The sequence below is a fragment of the Lithobates pipiens genome, unplaced genomic scaffold (genome assembly GCF_037356315.1).
Source record: "Lithobates pipiens isolate NorthernLeopardFrog02 unplaced genomic scaffold, aLitPip1_a1.2 Scaffold_19, whole genome shotgun sequence".
NCBI lineage: Eukaryota > Metazoa > Chordata > Amphibia > Anura > Ranidae > Lithobates > Lithobates pipiens.
Window position 1 is genome coordinate 219,977,483 of NW_027507764.1, and position 19,773 is coordinate 219,997,255.

Genomic DNA, 19,773 nt, shown 5'->3' on the forward strand with positions numbered 1-19,773 from the left:
TGCCATGGAGCATTGTCCTGCATAACTATCATGGTCTTCTTGAAAGATGCAGAACTATTTCCTGTACCACTGCTTGAAGAAAGTGTCTTCTAACTAGCAGTAGGTTTGGGAGTTGATTTTGAGTCCATCTACAACCTGAAAATGTCCAACTAGCTCATGTTTAATAATAGCAGCCCGTACCAGTAACCCACTTCCACCTTTCTTGCATCCAAGTCTAATGCCACGTACAAACGATCGGACTTTCCAACAAACTTGGTCTGGCGGACCGGAATCCGTTGGACAATTTGATAGTGTGTGTGTGGGCTCCAGCGGACTTTTTTTTCCCCAAAAGTCTAATAGACCTAGAAATAAAACATGTTTCAAATCTATCCGACAGACTCAAGTCTGACAGATTAAAATTGGGAAAACTGTTCATTTGTGTGCTAGTCCGATGGACCAAATACGACGCAAGGGCAACTATTGGCTACTGGCTATTGAACTTCCTTGTTCAGTCCCGTTTACGTCATCACATTTAAAATGAACGGACTTAGTCCGGTCATGTGTAGCCAAGTCCATTTCATTAAGAAAGTATGTCGGACCTCCGCCAAAAGTCCGTTGGGAAGACCTTCGGACCTAGTCCGTCAAAGTCTGTTTGTGTGTATGCGGCATTAGTGGAGCTCTGTGCCCCTTACTGATCCAGCCACAGGCCCATCCATCTGGTCCATCAATGAAACGAGTCACTCTCATCTCATCAGTCCATAAAACCTTTAAAAAAAAAATCTGTCTTCAGATATTTCTTGGCCCAGTCTTGACATTTTATCCTATGTGTCTTGTTCAGTGGTGTTCAGATTTCAGCCTTCCTTACCTTGGCCATGTCTCTGAGCATTGAGCACTTTGTACTTCTGGGCACTCCTGGTAGGTTGTAGTTATGCAATATGACAGCACTGGAAGATATAGGGTTCCTGGTAGCTTCAGATTTGATTCTTCTCAAATGTTTGGCATTCATTTACATCTTTTTTTCTCAACCCGTTTCTTGCGACCCTGTTGATTATATGTAACAAAATGTTTGGTTCTGTGATCAAGCCCAGACATCTTAGCAATTTCAAGAGTGCTGCATCCCTCTAACTGACTGAAAACTCAAAGATTGTAAAAAGTCTTCCAAATCTCTGTGTTGGCCCATTTGTCCTGAGGAAAAGAAGCTGGCTAATAATTAGGCACACCTTGAAATAGGGTGTTGATCTCCTTAGGCCACACCCTCCTTCATTACATAAATACACATTGCCTTATATGTTTAAATCCAATAAGCAGTCAGGTTTATACAGCTTGAAGTTGGACAATATGCATAAAGATGATGATTTGGTCAAAATACTCACTTGCCAAATAATTTTTCACACAGTAAATAAATTAACCGATTGCCGACCGCTGCACGAAGATGTATGTCGGTAGAATGCAACGGCTGCACAAATGGGCATACCCATACGTGCCTCCATCGCAGGCCAGCGCACCCACCACGTGGCCATGGGAGCGTGCCCGTGGGTCTAAACTGAGGAAGAAATTATTTTTTTATAGATTTTTTTTTATCAGTCTTTTTGTAGAGATGATCAAATACCACCAAAAGAAAGCTCTATTTGTGGGAAAAAGAGGATGTCAATTTTGTTTTGGTACGACGTACCAAAAATGGCCTTCCTGGGCTGAAGTGATAATGCAATATATAAAAGGAGCTTCAATCAGAAAAAAGTTAATAAATATAAGTGCTTGTGTGAAGGAAAATAGAATCCAATATATCCAGATCATATACAACTTCCACCATCCGTAGTGCGCCAGTAATTTACCCCAGCCTCTCACCTCAGGTAAAGACCCCTACAGGTCTAGTTGGGCTTGTATGCAATATGTGTCTCCAGGAACCAAACACTGAATTCCTACTCCTGGGACCGCCAGACAGATTTCCACAGATACCAACGATATCTTTAGACAGGTCCTCACTTCCCTCCATATACCGTTCACATGCAACATATAGGAATCTCCATGATGTAGTAGTCCAATAAATTGTTTATTAAAAAAATGTTTAAAATCAGGACAAACTGCTTCACATATAGTACTTCCGGTCTCAACTGCAATGTCACCTGCCTCCTCCCAACGTGTTTCGCCACAAATCACGCGACTTCATCAAGGGTATGGAGTCAGGTGAACGATGTAGGTTTTTATACACAGCTCCACTGAACCCCTTTTTATGTTGGCAGCTACTCAGCTTTATTTATATCTATTAGTTATTTGGTTTGTGTATTAGTATATTTACTTGTAATAACAGAGTACTGCCTGGTTTACATACGGTACCTCTTGAAATCTTCCACATTTTCTCATGTTACAACCAAAAATGTAAATTTTATGTGATAGACCAACATAAAGTGGCACATAATTGTGAAGTGGAAGGAAAATGATAAATGTTTTAAATTGTTTTTTACAAATATATATCTGAAAGGTGTGGCATGCATTTGTCCCCCTGAGTCAATACTTTGTAGAACCACACAGTTTTTTTAGGTGTGTCTCTAGCAGCTTTGTACATCTTGAGAGTGACATTTTTGCTCACTCTTCTATGCAAAATAGCTCAAGCTCTGTCAGATTGGAAGTAAAGCATCTGTAAACAGAAATCTTCAAGTCTTGCCCCAGATTCTGAATTTGATTTAGGCCTGGATTTTGACTGGGCCATTCTAACACATGAATATGCTTTGTAATAGTAATGACTACGCACTAACATTTGCGCAAAACGTTTTTGTCCCTGCTGCAATCGTCAACCGCTTTTCCCATTTTTTCGTACAGCTTTGTGTCTATACCTATATAAACTTCCATCGGAAGGACCAGATTGTTTGATCTTCCCCCACTGGGCCAGAAATACTCCAGGTGTGCAGGTTGAATTAAAACCTCCATACGTGCCATCCACTTACACTACCATTTTTTTACTCTTGCTGCAATATTACTATTTTTTGTTTTGATTACGGTGTCATTCACCTAGTTTAGGTAGGTTGTCTTCTCTTTTCCCTCTGGGCCCCTCTCCTTCCTCTCTACCCTTCCCCTACCTCTGCCTCTGTTGAATTGAGTTGCACTATGCTCATCATGCCTGTTTAAATTGTGGTCTTGCATCATAAACTATATCGTACCTTTTCTGTTTATCAGAATATAAATCCTCCTATATAATATAAAATTACCCATGATGAAAGGATTTTGAACCTGAGACATGTTGGGTACTGCTAGGACTTATCCTGGATGTTGGACACCAGAAAGGATGCTACATATACAAAGCAGTTTCACTCCAATGTCCGATAAAATTATATCTTGCAAATGAAATAGTACTATGTGTAATTGGGCTATTGTCAGTGTTTGTTTTATCATAGTCTTTCTGTATTTTTTAACCAATTTCCATTGTAGCTCTGGCTGTATGTTTAGGGTGCTTGTCCTGCTTGGAGGTGAACCTCCGCCCCAGTCTCAAATTTTTTGCAGACTTCAACAGGTTTTCTTCTATGATTTTCCCTGTATTTAGCTCCATCCATCTTCCCATCAACTCTGACCAGCTTCCCTGTCCTTTCTGAAGAAAAGCATCTCCACAACATGATGCTGCTACCGCCATGTTTCACGGTGGTGTGTTCAAGGTAGTGTGGTTTTATGCCACACATAGCATTTTGCTCTTAGGCCAAAAAGTTCTGTTTTGGTCTCATCTGACCAGAGCACCTTCTTCCACATGTTTGATGTGTCCCCCACATGGCTTCTCACAAACAGAAAGCCATAAGAAGTCCCGTTTTCATTCAACATTGGCTTTCTTCTTGCCATTCTTCCAGGCAGCTTTGTGGAGTGCACCACTAATAGTCGTCCTGTGGACAGATTCTCCCACCTAAGCTGTGGGTCTCTGTAGCTCCTCCAGAGTTACTATGGACCTCTTGGCTGCTTCTCTGATTAATGCTCTCCTTGACTGGCCTGTCAATTTAGGTGGACGTCCATGTTTTGGTAGTTTCACAGTTGTGCCATACGCTTTCAATTTTCAGATGATGGATTTAACAATGCTCTGTGAGATTTTCAAAGCTCAGGATTTTTTGTATAAAACTTAACCCAGCTTTAAACTTCTTAATAACCTTATCCCTGATCTGCCTGTTTGTTCCTTGGCCTTCATGATGCTGTTTGTTCATTAATCTTCTCTAACAAACCTCTGAGGGCTTCACAGAACAGCTGTATTTGTTCTGAGATTAAATTATACACAGGTGGACTCTATTTACCAATTAGGTGACTTTTGAAGGCAATTGGTTCCACTAGATTTTAGTTATGGGTTTCATAGTAAAGAAAGCTAAATACAAATGCACACCACACCTTTTCAGATATTTATTTGTAAAAAACATTTATCATTTTCATGCCTTTTCACAATTATGTGCCATTTTGTGTTGGTCTATCACGTAAAATGAACAGAGTTTTTAAGTGGTCCCACACAAATGGCTGTAGGTAGTAAATTGAACTGCTGCCCCTACAAATACAGCCACCCAAGTGCAGTGTATGGTGAATAATGAGTTAAAATAGTAGGTGTGGTGCTGTTCTTAGGAGTAAATTAAACCTTAAGATAGAAGTCTATGTGCTCTAATATTGGTATCAATGACTCAAAGCCCAATTGTGGTATGCTTAGTAAAGGTTAATATGGACTTTCTTTAATAAAGCTAAAATAAAGTGACTGGTGCTTTAACTATGGCTAGTATGTTTTAGCTAGCAATTCACAACATATATACTGTACACTAAGAATATGGTGAAAATTGGTGTGCAATCTTATATAAAGTGACTAGTGCTCCAATGAATTAATGATAAAAATTATGAAAAAATTTTTGAATGCACGGTTCTTTTAAATCCACAGCAAAGTCTTTTGTAAAGTGGCAAAGTGCTCACCAATCGTGGGTTTCTTTAACTTTAAACCCGTGCTGGTGCTTCTTATAGTGCCCCCCTTAAGGTGTTGCACTCACCCCTCCAAGGGGTATTCCACATTCACAGTGTATGCTACCACGCCTGTGTGTACCTCTCCTCTCTTTGATCCTTTAAAGGTTCAGCCCCTCTTTCTCTTCCACATGTAGAGAAAAAGTTTGCTCCCATAGCATAATACCGTTTTCAAAAGTGTTTATTGGATATATTAACAGTTGTGAACAGACTCCTGGCTATACTGAGTCTAAGGCCGCGTACACACGGGCGGACTGTTCGCCCAACCTTGTTCGGCAAACAGTTTCATCAAACAGTCCGCTCAAAATTTGCATGAGCGGACTTGCCCACACACGAGCGGACTGTTTGACGAACAAGGTTGGGCAAACAGTTCGCTCAACTTTTGAAATGAACGGACTCGCCCACGTAAGGCGGAGGCAAATCCGCCCATTTCGAGCGCGTGTACAGGTAGGCGGGGCCCGCGAAGGAGACGTCGCGGGCTCCGCCGCCTGGAATGGGCTTAAAGGGGAACCCCAACGCCGAAAAAAATCGGCGTGGGGGTTCCCCCCAAGTCCACACCAGACCCTTGTCCGAGCACGCTACCCGGCCGGCCAGGAAAGGGGGGCGAGCGAGCGCGCCCCCCCTCCTGAGCCGTACCAGGCCGCGTGCCCTCAACATGGGGGGTGCCTTGGGGAAGGGGGGGCCGCGCGGCCCCCCCACCCCAAAGCACCTTGTCCCCATGTTGATGAGGACAAGGGCCTCTTCCCGACAACCCTGGCCGTTGGTTGTCGGGGTCTGCGGGCGGGGGGCTTATCGGAATCCGGGAGCCCCCTTTAAGAAGGGGGCCCCGGATACCGGCCCCCCACCCTATGTGAATGAGTATGGGGTACAATGTACCCCTACCCATTCACCTGTGAACTAAAGTACAATAAAAAACACAACACAGAGAAAAAATATTTTATTGCACAGCTCCGGGGGTCTTCTCGCCGGACTCCTCCGCTATGTGTGTGTAGCTCTTTTGCTAGCGGAGGAGTCCGGCTTTCTTCCTCCCCGCCGCCGGCCTCTTCTCCCGACTTCGGGGGTCTTGTCCCCCTCTTCGGTTCTTCTGCCGGGCCACCGCGCCTGGTCCGGTGGCCCGGTCTTCTGTCGCCGTCTTCCGTTCTTCTGTCGCCGCCTTCGGTTCTTCTGCCGGGCCACCGCGCCTTCTTGTAGCTCTTTTACAGGCGGTGGCCCGGTCTTCTGTCGCCGCTGTCGCCGCCGCCGCCTTCCGTTCTTGTTCTTCTTCTTGTTCTTCTTCTTCTCCTGGAGATGTTGACTCGACGAGCTCTCCGGCCGGAATGCCAGAGCCGCGCTGTGCGGTCACTTATATAGTGACAATGGGGCGGTGTCACATGGTATATGTCACATGGGTTGGTCACATGGTGACCCCGCCCCCTTACGATGTCATAGTCCCCATGTGACATCAACCCATGTGACCAACCCATGTGACATATACCATGTGACACCGCCCCATTGTCACTATATAAGTGGCAGCGGAGCGTGTCCCTGGCATTCCGGCCGGAGAGCTCGTCGAGTCAACATCTCCAGGAGAAGAAGAAGAACAAGAAGAAGAACAAGAACGGAAGGCGGCGGCGACGACAGCGGCGACAGAAGACCGGGCCACCGCCTGTAAAAGAGCTACAAGAAGGCGCGGTGGCCCGGCAGAAGAACCGAAGGCGGCGACAGAAGAACGGAAGACGGCGACAGAAGACCGGGCCACCGGACCAGGCGCGGTGGCCCGGCAGAAGAACCGAAGAGGGGGACAAGACCCCCGAAGTCGGGAGAAGAGGCCGGCGGCGGGGAGGAAGAAAGCCGGACTCCTCCGCTAGCAAAAGAGCTACACACACATAGCGGAGGAGTCCGGCGAGAAGACCCCCGAAGACCCCCGGAGCTGTGCAATAAAATATTTTTTCTCTGTGTTGTGTTTTTTATTGTACTTTAGTTCACAGGTGAATGGGTAGGGGTACATTGTACCCCATACTCATTCACATAGGGTGGGGGGCCGGTATCCGGGGCCCCCTTCTTAAAGGGGGCTCCCGGATTCCTATAAGCCCCCCGCCCGCAGACCCCGACAACCAACGGCCAGGGTTGTCGGGAAGAGGCCCTTGTCCTCATCAACATGGGGACAAGGTGCTTTGGGGTGGGGGGGCCGCGCGGCCCCCCTTCCCCAAGGCACCCCCCATGTTGAGGGCACGCGGCCTGGTACGGCTCAGGAGGGGGGGCGCGCTCGCTCGCCCCCCTTTCCTGGCCGGCCGGGTAGCGTGCTCGGACAAGGGTCTGGTGTGGACTTGGGGGGAACCCCCACGCCGATTTTTTTCGGCGTTGGGGTTCCCCTTTAAGCCCATTCCAGGCGGCGGAGCCCGCGACGTCTCCTTCGCGGGCCCCGCCTACCTGTACACGCGCTCGAAATGGGCGGACTTTCCGAGCGGGAACAGTCCGCTCATTTCGAAAGTACAGGACAAGCCCACACACGGGCGGACTGTTCGCTCAAACACAGTTTCAGCGGACAGTTTTTCGGAATTTCCGAAAGACTTTGTCCGTCCAACTGTCCGCTGAAACTGTCCGCTGAAAGCCCACACACGAGCGGACTGTCCGCCCAAACACTGTTCAGCGGACAAGGTTGGGCGAACAGTCCGCCCGTGTGTACGCGGCCTAAGTATAGCCATGGCGCCCCCAACCCGGGAGTGCTGGATCAAGTACTAGGTACACAATCCAACGCAGGAGAGCTGCTCTGCTGCCATACTACGTGAGGCAGTTGGCAAGCGGTTAAAAACTATTTTAAGGGGAAAATAATTGGAAAATGTCAACTGGTTTGAGTTTCATATTTCTTTGCTTTACAAAACAAGGAAAATCTTCATATTCATTAAAAAATGTATCTGTGAAATTTAAAGTAAATTTGTGTCAATCTGTTTAGAGATAGAAGTGCAAACCACTGGCAAATAACCTTCTGTCCAGTCTATTTATTGTCCCCTCTTTTTTTTTTCAGATCGGATTCTGCCATTTTGTATAATGATCGATCTGTACTTGAAAATCATCATGTAAGTGCAGCATATCGCTTACTGCAGGATGATGAAGAAATGAATATTCTCTATAACCTGTCCAAGGATGACTGGAGGTGAGATGTGTAAGCAATATATATTGTGTAAGCTTGTCTATGAATACAATACCATTGTGAAGACATAAGTGTATTGTCTACATTTGTGGTCCTTATAGCATAGTCAATGATTACATACATTTTTTCATAATTTTGATAACCTTGTGCTGATTATCCGGCCAATCTTGACCATATAGAGATTTGTAGATGAGCCCCTAGAGAGAGCTGTGACTCAGACTTAGTGCCCGTTCACACAGGGGCGACGCGACTTGCAGCGCGACACACAGACGCGACCTGCACACGACTTCAGCGGCGACTTGCAAAATGACTTCTGTATAGAAGTCAATGCAAGTCGCCTGAAGTCGTCCAAAATATAGTACAGGAACCTTTTTCCAAGTCGGAGCGACTTGAGTCGCTCCGACTTAGAATGGTTCCATAGTACAGGACGGAGCGCGACTTGTCAGGCGGCTAAGTCGCCTGACAAGTCGCGGTAGTGTGAACAGGCACTTAAATTCCTTGCTTGAGATGAAACTTTAAGTTTATGTTTGACATTGGGGGGAGGAAAATATGGGTGGTTAAGCCACGTTTTAACCCCCAACCATTCCAACTTAAGCTGCAAGGGCAGCAGATGGGATGTGGCCATGATGCTTTGCGTTGTGGCATGACAAAAATCCCCCCCCCCCCCCAACCCTGTCACATTCAGCAGGCAATACCACAGTGGTGCAGACTTTAGGGGTTAAAACAGATGATGAGGAGGGCAATATGTCACTCTTGAGCTCTAATTGTTTCTGGCCAAGTTTTTTCAGATGATTCTCAGTGCCTACTTGTTAACAATGAGACAGTAGGCATACTGGCTCTCATTGAAATCTCCAATGGAAGCAGATAGGGGGGGTTATGTGAGTTACTGTTCTGAAACAAATTTTCACCTTTAAATTCTCAGCCCTATAAACGAAACAAGGGGAAGAAAGGAGGAGAAAGGATGATGGTGTGGTAAAGGGCTGCTGTGATTGGCCCTTTACCTCAATCACATGCAGGATGTGTGCTGCAGCGGGCATGGTTCTGGGAGGACGTCAATAGATGCCCTCCCAGAACTGTATGACTACGCTGTAGCTGCCATACGGCTATAGCACAGTCAGCAAGTGATTAAATTCATTTTTTTTATTGTTTTATTTTTTATTTTTATTCTATGTTGATAGTTTGGGGTGCTCAAAGTTGACCATATGTTTTTTGAACCTACCTTGTGTTCACAGCTTGCTGCTGTATCTCACAATCTATTTACCTCACCCCCCATCCCCATAAATACAGGTTGAGCCTACTATCCCTAATAAAAACTGTCCTACTGCTGGCCAATTTTACACTGCTTTATCCTAATTTTTATCTTTGATTCCAGTAAATTTTGGTCTAGTCCTTGTATTTTTTTTCCTGTGAATTAAACATATTCTCTGATTGGATGAAACATAGGTAGAGAGGTGTAGCTGTGATGTTACAATCTGTCTAATATTTAAAAAAAAAAATGGTTTGGATTATTACATATCCCAAAAGCAGTGACCATCGGTTTTTTAGTTTGTAAATTAGCGTTAAAAATTGATAGAATTTAATATCAAGATCCACACCACAAACTTCAGTGGGACTTGCAGAACTTCAAACAAGATCCATGAAACCATACGGCAAATCAAAACTGGGTAGATTTTTCCATCACTAATGCCTGTACAAAGCTCTTGCAATATTTTTGGAAGGTGACTGTAATAATATTATCGCACAATTTTTTATTTTTTTGCAGTAACAGTTACATTTTCAGGACAAGCTTTAGGGATCTACTCCCTTTTTAGGTATAAAAAAATTCTAAAAGCAATCTGCTAATATGTTCTCTGGGAAAAAAAACAAAACATGCAAAGGGTAAAACAAATTGAGAAGGTTGTCCAATAAGGAGTAGTGATGTGGGCTATAGAATGGGAGAAGAGGCACAGAGGTGGGTCATAAAACTATCTGATAGTAATCAGAGGCGTTTTGTTTATTTTTTATTTTTATACTATATTTATTTGTATTTTTTTTGTTTACAATTACACCATTGGCGGGTGAAATATCAGGGAGCTAAGCAGGTCCAGGCCCTCTCCATCTCTGCAGCTTCAGCTACACAGAATGAATGGACAGGAAAAGCTCTGTAAACAGTTTACTATGCTTCAGATATGGATGGACATAGTCAGTGATTGGTGCCTATCACTGACTTTGTCCATTCAGAAAAGAGGCCAGTAAATTACATATTTAACAGCCCCTTCCCTGCTCTCCATCCTGACACATTCCCCACAGCAGCCGGTGAGGGAGGGGAGGGGGGGATGAGTGAGGGCCAAGGGGCAGCAGTGAAAAGAGAAAGCTGGATAGGAGGGGTATGGGGCAGCATATTGCAAAACCTTTCTTCATTTTCCTCCTGCAGCTGCTGAATGCCTGTGAGAAGGAGAGGAAAAAAAAGCAGGCTTTCAGCAGCTGAAAGAGAAAAATTGAAGGAATTGGTTCCTCTATATGCCACCCCCTTATCCAGATGTACAGGGGAGACGCAAGGGCCCCCTGTTGCATGGGGCTTGGTCACAATTGTTATACCTATGATCTCTGTAGTTACTCCCCTGATAGTGATTTAGAAAGCTGAGGTTCACATTCAGTCCATTTCTCTTATGTTAAATAGAATTATAATTTGTGGTTCAAAGGCTTTCCTTTCCTGAGGATTTTAAGGGTTAATTTTAGGATCCAAAAATATATGTATTCCATAAAGTGGTTTGGTTATAAGAAATTATGTCCCAGAAGTGGGATGTAGTCACCTCCCTTTTGTTCTTTTATGGTATGTATTTCAATTCATACTTTTTTCTAATTTCTGTCATGGTTCACCAAAGTAGCATCCTTGGTTCCTCCAGTAATGTGCTTTACCACAACCCATGCAAGAAGAGATGTTATATTTCTGTTTGACACAATAGATAATGGCTAACATGTAGAACTTAGCTTTATACATAACCATCAAACAGTATTAAGTATAGGCCAGGAGCCGTAGTGCAGCGTAGGTGGAGGGCCTACATGATGGGGTTTGGACAGCAGCGGGGGAGAAGAAGCATTGTCGAGCGGCGGCTGGGAGTGACGTCACCGGCCGGAGGATGTCGCCGGGATCGTGCTGTGCACAGGGCACACTCACTGACCCGGGGAACTTTTCTGAGGTGGAGCTCTCTTCATCGGAGGAAGACACACACAGCCTGGCAGCGTGGAGAGGCATCCTGGCTCTGGATCTGCGGAGGAGGGGCAGCCTGGTGAGTGTTCATCTCCTGTGTCTCTGTTTAATGTGCAGTCTTCATTGTCAGTGCAGGGAAAGGGGGATCAGTCTATGCTGGGTTGCTCACAGGTCTTGGTTTAAGCTGGGGGGTACCGGGGGGCTTGGTGTCAGAGGTTGGTTTAAGGGGGGTTACCCAGCAGGCAGTACCGGTGGCGGCTGCTGCGGGTGGAGGTGTGGCTGGCTTCCTTCAAGCCTTTTTGGCCGGGTTCATCGAGGCGCTGGCCCGGTGTGAGGTGGGTACAGGTCCCGCAGGGGGAGCTTCCCCCGCAAGGGCTTGGGGGTGGCACCTATGGCCGCTCCGCGGGGGTTGGGGACTGCGATGCTAGGTACAGCATCTGCTGCAGGTCAAGGGGAGGGGGCGGGTGTGTCCCCGCCTCCCCCGCCAGGAGTAGTGCAGCTGCGGGGTGATAGTGGGATTAACGGGGGTGCAGGGCAGGCCCCGGACAAGGTGCAGGAGTCGAGCAACGCGGATGGCATGCATTTGGCGGATGCGGCCAAATGTGAAGTGTATGTATGCTTCAAGGGCCCGCTGGGAGCCCACCTCAAGCCGGAAGTGAAGGAGCACATTTGGAAGGGTGAGTATGTTTTCCCTCTTGCCCTTGGAAAAGTTTAATCTGGATAAGGTTAAACCCGATGAGAGCAAGAAAGAGGAAGAAGAGAAACGGCGGTACAGGCTTATTCCCAGGATGTTTGGAAATTGGCTCCAAGCGTTTAATATTTTGGGGAGTGCTATCTGGGAAAAGGCTCCGGAGCAATGCTCGGCGCTTTTTTGTTATGCCGACGCGATTGGTGAGGCGCAGCGCGTTTATGGTGGGTTGTCTTGGTTGCGCTATGATGAGCAATTTAGGCAGCGTAAGGCGGTTAGGCCTTCCATCCGGTGGGACCACATGGATTTTAGCTTGTGGATGCGTTTGATGACTCAGGCGCGGACATCCGGCCCTCCCTTTCAAGGGGGGGCTGGTTGCGGTGCGGGAACCTTGTCGTCATCGGCCGGAAAGCGGAAAGGTTTCTGCTGGCAGTTATGAGGGGAACTGCAAGTTTGGAGGCACATGACGTTTCCGGCATGAGAGGGTCTCATCCGCTCTCAAAGTGTTTTAAACAGAACAAAGGCAAGTCTGGTGAGTCTGGAAAGAGGGAGGACGCCAGTGAAAGGGGAAAGATTGGCTCCCTTCCTAAGTAGGTATCATGATAGGGCGGCGGCGAATCTTTTGTTGCGCGGGTTTTCAGTAGGTTTCGTTATTTAGAGCGCGTTGGCTGCGGTTCCGCTGGTTCCTCGGAATTTGATTTCCACGCGGCAACACCCGGAGGTGGTGTCGGCTAAGCTGGCCAAGGAAGCGGCTTTGGGTAGGATGGCTGGTCCATTTGGGGTGCCGCCCCTGGTGGACTTGGTTGTTTCTCCAATGGGGGTGGTTCCTAAGAAGGAACCTAATTCCTTCAGGTTGATCCACCATCTTTCTTACCCAAAAGGCTCGTCGGTCAATGATGCCATTGACCGGGAGTTCTGTGCGGTTTCATATGCTTCCTTTGACAGGGCGGTGTCGTGGGTCCGCAGGTTTGGCAAAGGGGCCCTTTTGGCAAAAACCGACATTGAGTCAGCTTTCCGCCTCCTTCCGGTGCATCCCAGCAGCTGGAGGCTGCTGGGATGCATGTGGAAAGGTCAGTATTTTGTTGATTTATGCTTACCAATGGGCTGTTCGGTTTCGTGCTCTTTCTTTGAGTCTTTTAGCTCCATTCCTGGAATGGGTGGTCAAAGACGTGTCCGGGTTGCACTCCATAATTCATTATCTTGATGATTTTTTGTTGATCGGCCTGGCTGGGAGCAGGGTCTTGTCAGACTCTATTGGCTTCGTTGCAGTGCATTTTTCATTAGTTTGGAGTGCAGCTTGCGAAGGACAAGATGGAAGGCCCGGTTACGACGATCAAATTCCTGGGAATCGTGATTGACACGATCCGGATGGAATGCCGGTTGCCCCCAGACAAGGTGGAGGACCTGCAGACTTCTGTAGCAGCGGCTCTCGGTGGACACAAGCTTCAACTGCGCGCCCTTCAGTCACTGTTGGGCAAACTGAATTTTGCCTGCCGCATTATGTCAATGGGCAGGATTTTTTGTAGGCGTCTGGCAGCGGCCACATCCGGGATTCGGGCGCCGCATCATTTTGTGCGGCTGTCTAAGGATCATAAGGCTGACCTGCAGGTGTGGCTGTTGTTCCTGGAACAGTTTAATGGGGTGCCGGTAGTTGGCCTGATTCGTGGAGGGAGGCGGAGTTGTTGGGTAACCTGGTGCTTTTGGAACTGTTCCTGATTGTCTTGGCTGTCAAGCTTTGGCAACAGGATTTCAGGAACAAACGGGTGCGTTTTCATTGCGACAATCTGGGGGTGGTTCAGGCGGTCAACAAAAGTATCGGCTTCGTCTCCTCCGGTCGTCCAGTTACTTAGGCATTTGGTGTTACAGTGTTTGTGTTATAACTGTTATGTTTGTGCTGTGCATGTGCCGGGTGTAAATAATAACGTGGCTGATGCGTTGTCTCGTCAACAGTGGGACAAATTTCGTGTGTTGGCACCGGAAGCGGAGTGGCACGGAATTCCTTGCCCAGCGTACTTGTGGGACATCGTTTTCAAACAGTAGTGGGTTTGCTTCGGAATTCGGTATGCACAGCTACTTTATCTGCGTACGAGATGGTATGGTCTGAATGGCGTGCTATGGAGTCGGAGAAGGGTGGGTGTTCTTCAGACGAAGAACGTTTGGGTTTGTTATTGGATTTCATTGAGAAAAATGTGGAAGATGGGGTTTCTTTGGCTAAACTGGGGAGAAAAATGGCAGGCTTGACCTTTTTGTTTCAGGTGTCGGGGGTCGAGGACGTTACCAAACGAGCATTGGTGAGGAGGGTCTTACGGGGCTACCGTAGCGGTAAGGTGGTACAGGACCGGCGCCGCCCGGTGTCCTTCCAGTTACTGGGTACTATTGCGAACGCCCTAGAAGGAGTTTTCTCTTCAGTTATGAGGCCGCTCTTTTTAGGACGACATTTCTTTTGGAATTTTTCGGGGCGTTTCACATCAGTGAATTGGTGTGCGTGTCCAAACAAAAGGGGGGGTTGTTTTCATGGATTTGGAAAATGTGCGTATTGGGGGGAGGTCCTCTCTATGCATATTGGGCATTCCAAGACGGATCAGGCTGGAAAAAAAAGTGGGTGGTTTTGGCTTCAGTCCCGGGCTCGCGGGTGTCCAGTTCAGGTGGTGCGCCATTGGTTCATGGTTATGGGGTCGGCGCCGGGGCCATTGGTTCATCAAGATGGGTCATTGTTGTCTCGATTCCAGTTCGGGGCCGTATTTCATAAGTGCTTGCGAGCTGCTGGTGTGGAGGTGAAGGACTACTCTTCTCACTCATTCCGGATTGGTGAGGCCACTGAGGCGGTTCGCTGGGGTGTGGAGGAGGAGCTGGTGAAACGCATAGGGCGATGGTAGTCACCTCGTTTTAAGTCGTATGTGTGGCCTCATTTGTTGTAAGGAGGGTGGTCCATGGTTTTGAGTCAGGTTGCTCTGGGTGGGTTAGCAGTAGGTTTTGATCATGTGTTGTATGTGTTTTTTCGTTTCTCGTGTTGGTGTTTTGTGGTTTTGTTCATGTCAGGGCCTTTCGGGGTTCTGGACTGTCATTTTCTTTTACAGGTGCAGAATGTGTGGTGTGGATCCTGGGCCACTCTTGCGTGTTCTGGGGAGCAAAGAGGGTGGAAGTTAGGCCGGACAGGTGCCAATTGGGCTTCCCGAGGGACCAGGTGAAGGTTTGCTGGATCGGGGTTCCTGGGATGCTGTGGTCGCGGGTGCTCCCTGAGGTTGATCATTTTGCTAGGTTGGATAGGCCCCCCGATGTCCTGGTGGTGCATGTAAGGGGTAATGACCTTGGGCTGCGAGCATCTAGGGAATTGTGCAGGGACATTAAATTTGATTTGCTGTGTTTGCGGACCATGTTCCCTGACACTATCCTGGTATGGTCTGACATGGTGGCCAGAGCGTTCTGGAGGCTAGCGGTGTCGGTGTAACGGGTGAACGGGGCCCGCATAAAAGTTAATAAAGCTGTGGCAAAGTTCTTCGTTCGCAACGGTGGTCTAGCTGTTATGCACCGGGATTTGGAGAAGGAGCCTTGGCTGTTTTTGAGGGGGGGGGGGGGGGGGGGTGGGGTACATTTGAATGCGGTTGGTATTGACATGTGGTTTTTGGGGCTGCAGGAGGGGAATCAGAGGGCCATAGCAATGTGGCGGGCCGGCCAGGTGTAAGGTGGTGGTCGTAGGGTTTTTGAAGGCTGGGGATGGTAAAGTTATTTGGAGAACGATGGGCTGGGCCCATTACAGAAACGAGTGGACCTGTCCTAATGAGGGCCGAAGTAAGAGGTGGCTGTACCGGCTGGTTGATTTTGCCAAATTAATGTCCCTGTGCTGGCGTAAGTCACGGCTAGGGGCCGGGTAAGAGGTAAGGTGGTGCCCGATACAGTGAGTAATGTCAATGGTGCCTTCAAAAACCCTCGGCAGTTTATGTTTAATGATTTAAAAAGTGTTTTTTGCTGTTATGTTTTTTGGTTAATAAAAGGCTGCTATGGCCATTTAAACCCAAGAGCAAGGTGTCTGGTATTATTACAGATGGGTTATAGGTAACATGAATTTGGTTTAGCCTGAAGTTTGGACAATACCCCATACATAACTATTCTAACCTCTGTGGCTCCCGCATCCCTCTCTTTCCACAGTCCATAGATCTCTACCCCTTATCTTACTAACTTTCTCACTTTTATTTATCTAATGTTATTTTTTTGCTCCTAGAGATTTTTTCTTAACATTTTGCCATACATTTGTGTATCAGTAATGCTTGTTCTAAGAAGAAGTGGGTGTACACCTGAAAGCTTCTCCTTAGGCCTCATACACATGGTATGAAAATCAGAAGGGAAAAGTCTGAAGACGAGCTGTCTGAGGATTTTCGGATCGTTAGTACGGTGCATTCGACAGACGATATGACTTTTACATCAGACAGAAGCTGGATGTGCAGGCTATAAAATTTTTGTCGGATGTGAACTCAACATCCGATTTTTAGATGGTCAGTACAGAAATCCATCACACAAAAGTCGAAAGTACAAACATGCATGCTCAGAATCAAGAAACTGGGAAAAGTTTGGTCCTGTAAACTACTGTTCGTAATCTAGATATAACATTCGTGACGGGGCAATTGATGAAATGTCAAAATTCTCATCTTCTTTAATGGGATAATAAAGAAGCTGCTTTGCATGTAGTTATGCCAAATGTATTTTAAAAGGCATTTGTTTTGTACGATCTGAAAATTGTGAATCAACGTTCACGAAACTTCTATCAACATGAAATTAGCAGAAAGGGCCCAAAGGGTGGCGCTTGAGAAATTAACTTCCTCTTTATACTCTTATAGTACGTCACTATGTTTGTATTTGTCAAACGACAATTTGCGGATAGTATGCTAGACAAAATCCTGCACACGCACTTTGCACTAACATTTAATCCTCATACACATGGTCTGATTTTTGTTCAAATTAAAAAATATCAGACAGTACACAACTGTGTTAATACTTGAGGAACAACTTGGAGAAAGAAACACCCTGAGTTAAAAAAAAAAAAGTTCATGCTTTCTGAAGTTGTTCAACTATTTCAGAGAAGGACTCTAGTCTAAGTTGTTTGGACCCAGACAGCATTTCCAACATCCAAACAGCAGTTTAAATTTAAACTGGCCACAGCAATCTTTATTGTGTTTCCAATATTAAAACCACACACACGGTCTATACAAAATCCCCAAATGACCGTGGAAGCAAGTTAGCTATCAACACACAACATAAACACTTTATGCCCTTGTACACACGGTCAGAGATTCTGACAACCAAATCCGTCGGATTCTGTCTGTCGGATCTTGTCCGAAACTGTTGCATACACACGGTTGGACGAAGTTGTCGGAAAATCCGATCGTTCAGAACGTGATGACGTTATTTCGTTACAACGGGACTAATGTTCAGGCTAGTAGCCAAAAGCTTTGATGTAGGAATTTGATCTGAGCATGCGTGGCACTTTGTCCGATCGGAATTCTCTACACATGATCGGAGTATGTCCGATCGGAGCATATTGTTGGAAAATTTGGTCCGACGGATATTCCGACGGAAACAGTCCGATGCAGACCACACACAGTCGGAATATCCGACAAAACGCTCCGATCTGACACATTCCATTGGAATCTCCGATCGTGTGTACAAGGGCTATGTAGCACAGTAAGAGAGGAAAGTTTATATTGCTCAAACCCTTTTACCATGAATATGTAAAATCACACTACATAGAGTGTTAGATTTGATGATATATAGATGGTTTTCTTTGGGTGGAGTGAGTGGGTTAAAGTGATCGTAAACAATCACCTTGTAAAACAACCCATTCAGTTTAAAATAGAAATGAAAGGCAAAACATTTTTGTATAGATATCAAAATACATTATAGATATCTTATTTTCCCTTTTTTATAAGTGATCACATTCCCTCCGTTCTCAGCTGTCAACTGTATAGCAGTGGGGGGCAGCAGTACGCTGAGATTCCCAGTAAACCAATGAATGGCTGTGCAGTGGGGGGTGTCAGGACAAGTCTGCTCATTGGAGGAGAACAGAAGGAGTTCCCAAAAGAGCTAGGAAACTGACCACAGTGTTATCTACCACTTGCTGGCTTGCATGTGTGGTCAGTTATTTTATAGGAAAGCAGGAACACCAGGGATTACACATAAAGGAAGCATATGAAGAGTACAAGATACTTTGTCATACAAGTACATGGTACAGGAGGCACATTTGGGTTAACAAATGCTTTAACACACCCATAATCTGTAACATTTTCAGGCAGGGTTCCTTGTTTCAGGAGTATGTTAATCTACAGGTATATTCTAATTTAGGACAGACAACCACTGGTTTAAAATTAGAATTGGTTTCCAATCAGGTTATGAGCACATAGGTTTATTTACAAACAAACCTGTTGGCTTTATCCACCACTGCACCTCACACAAAGAGAGGCACATTGCCAGTTTATGCCAGAGAGCTGCAGGTGTCACAGTGCAATAATGTGTATAAAATAATGAACTGATATGTGGAAAAAAAAATGTATGTTTAAAATCAATATATGTAAAAAACAAAAAGATATTACAGTTGGATATAAAGTATGAGAGCAGTTTTACCAAAACTACAGTAAACCAAATAAAAATAGTATGTAGGCCAATTTGTTATACTGTTATTGTCAAGTCTACTGATTCATACTAGTGCTGCAAAGTTTGGGTATCTAGTCTTTAATTCTTTCATAAGCAGAGGTCATTGAAGTGATTTTAAAATCTCGTTTTTTTTGTTTTTTAACAATGTCACACTTACCTGATTTATGCAGTGGATTTGCACAGGGCAGCCCAGACCCTTCTCTTCTTGGGTCCCTCTTCAGCTCTTCTGGGCCCTCTGGACAAGTGCCCCCACAGCAAACAGCATGCTATGGAGGCACCCGAGCTACAGCTCCGTGTATCTATTCAGACACAGAGCTGCGGCCTGCCCCCACCCCCTTTCTCTTCTTATTGGCTGACTGATTTTGACTGACAGCAGCAGGAGCCAATGGCACCATGCTGCTGTTTCAGCCAATGAGGAAGGTAGACCCGGTCAGCTGAGACAATCCTACAACATTGCTGGATAGAGATTGGGCTCAGGTAAGTATTTAGGAGGCTGAGGGGGACTGCTGCACACAGAAGGCTTTTTATATCTTAATGCATAGTATGCATTAAGATAAAAATAAATAAAAAAACTTCTGACTTTACAACCCCTTTACAACCTTCTCATTGGGGCCAGTAATCATCTACTACGTTTGATTAAAATATAGCTGAAATGTAAAATTGTGCACATCTCACAGTATATTGCTATACAGAATTGATGATATCAGAGCATAGGCAGAAAACTGCTGAGTTATAATTTGTGATTTGCTATTGTGTGACATCAGGCTGCCTATATTACTGCAGAAATAGTCACACTTGTCATTCTGTGGTCAGAATCAAGAGTATGCACTGTACAGTATGTTACAGCAGGCCCCCAGAGTCCAACAGGTCCTTTATACAGTTTTTCTGCTGCTAACAACGTCAGCACATAGGATTAGGATGGAATGTTCATGCACTCTTTAATTCTCATGTATAATTCATAGGTGCCTGGCAGAAGGTTAACATACAGCGTGCATGATCCTATGCGTGAGTCTATACAGCTATATCTGACAGCATATTTTTATTTATAAGTTGTCCATTCAACTGTAACAGTCCATTGCACAATATAAAAATAGCACAATGTAAATTAAATAATAAATTATTATTTGTTTAAATCCTTAATAAATAGATAAAGAAGGAATAAACCAGGATTATATCAATATCAGG

At 45.8% G+C, this 19,773-nt stretch overlaps 1 protein-coding gene across 6 annotated transcripts in view; it reads left to right on the top strand.

Moving 5' to 3' along the window:
- PDE1C (phosphodiesterase 1C) overlaps positions 1 to 19,773 on the top strand; it is a 1,119,495-nt gene that overhangs the window by 970,015 nt on the left and 129,707 nt on the right. For all 6 annotated transcript variants that reach the window (XM_077491703.1, XM_077491702.1, XM_077491705.1 and 3 more), the window contains one exon: positions 7,943 to 8,071. In XM_077491703.1, coding sequence (XP_077347829.1) covers positions 7,943 to 8,071 — 129 coding nt within the window. The remainder of the gene's footprint in view (positions 1 to 7,942; positions 8,072 to 19,773) is intronic.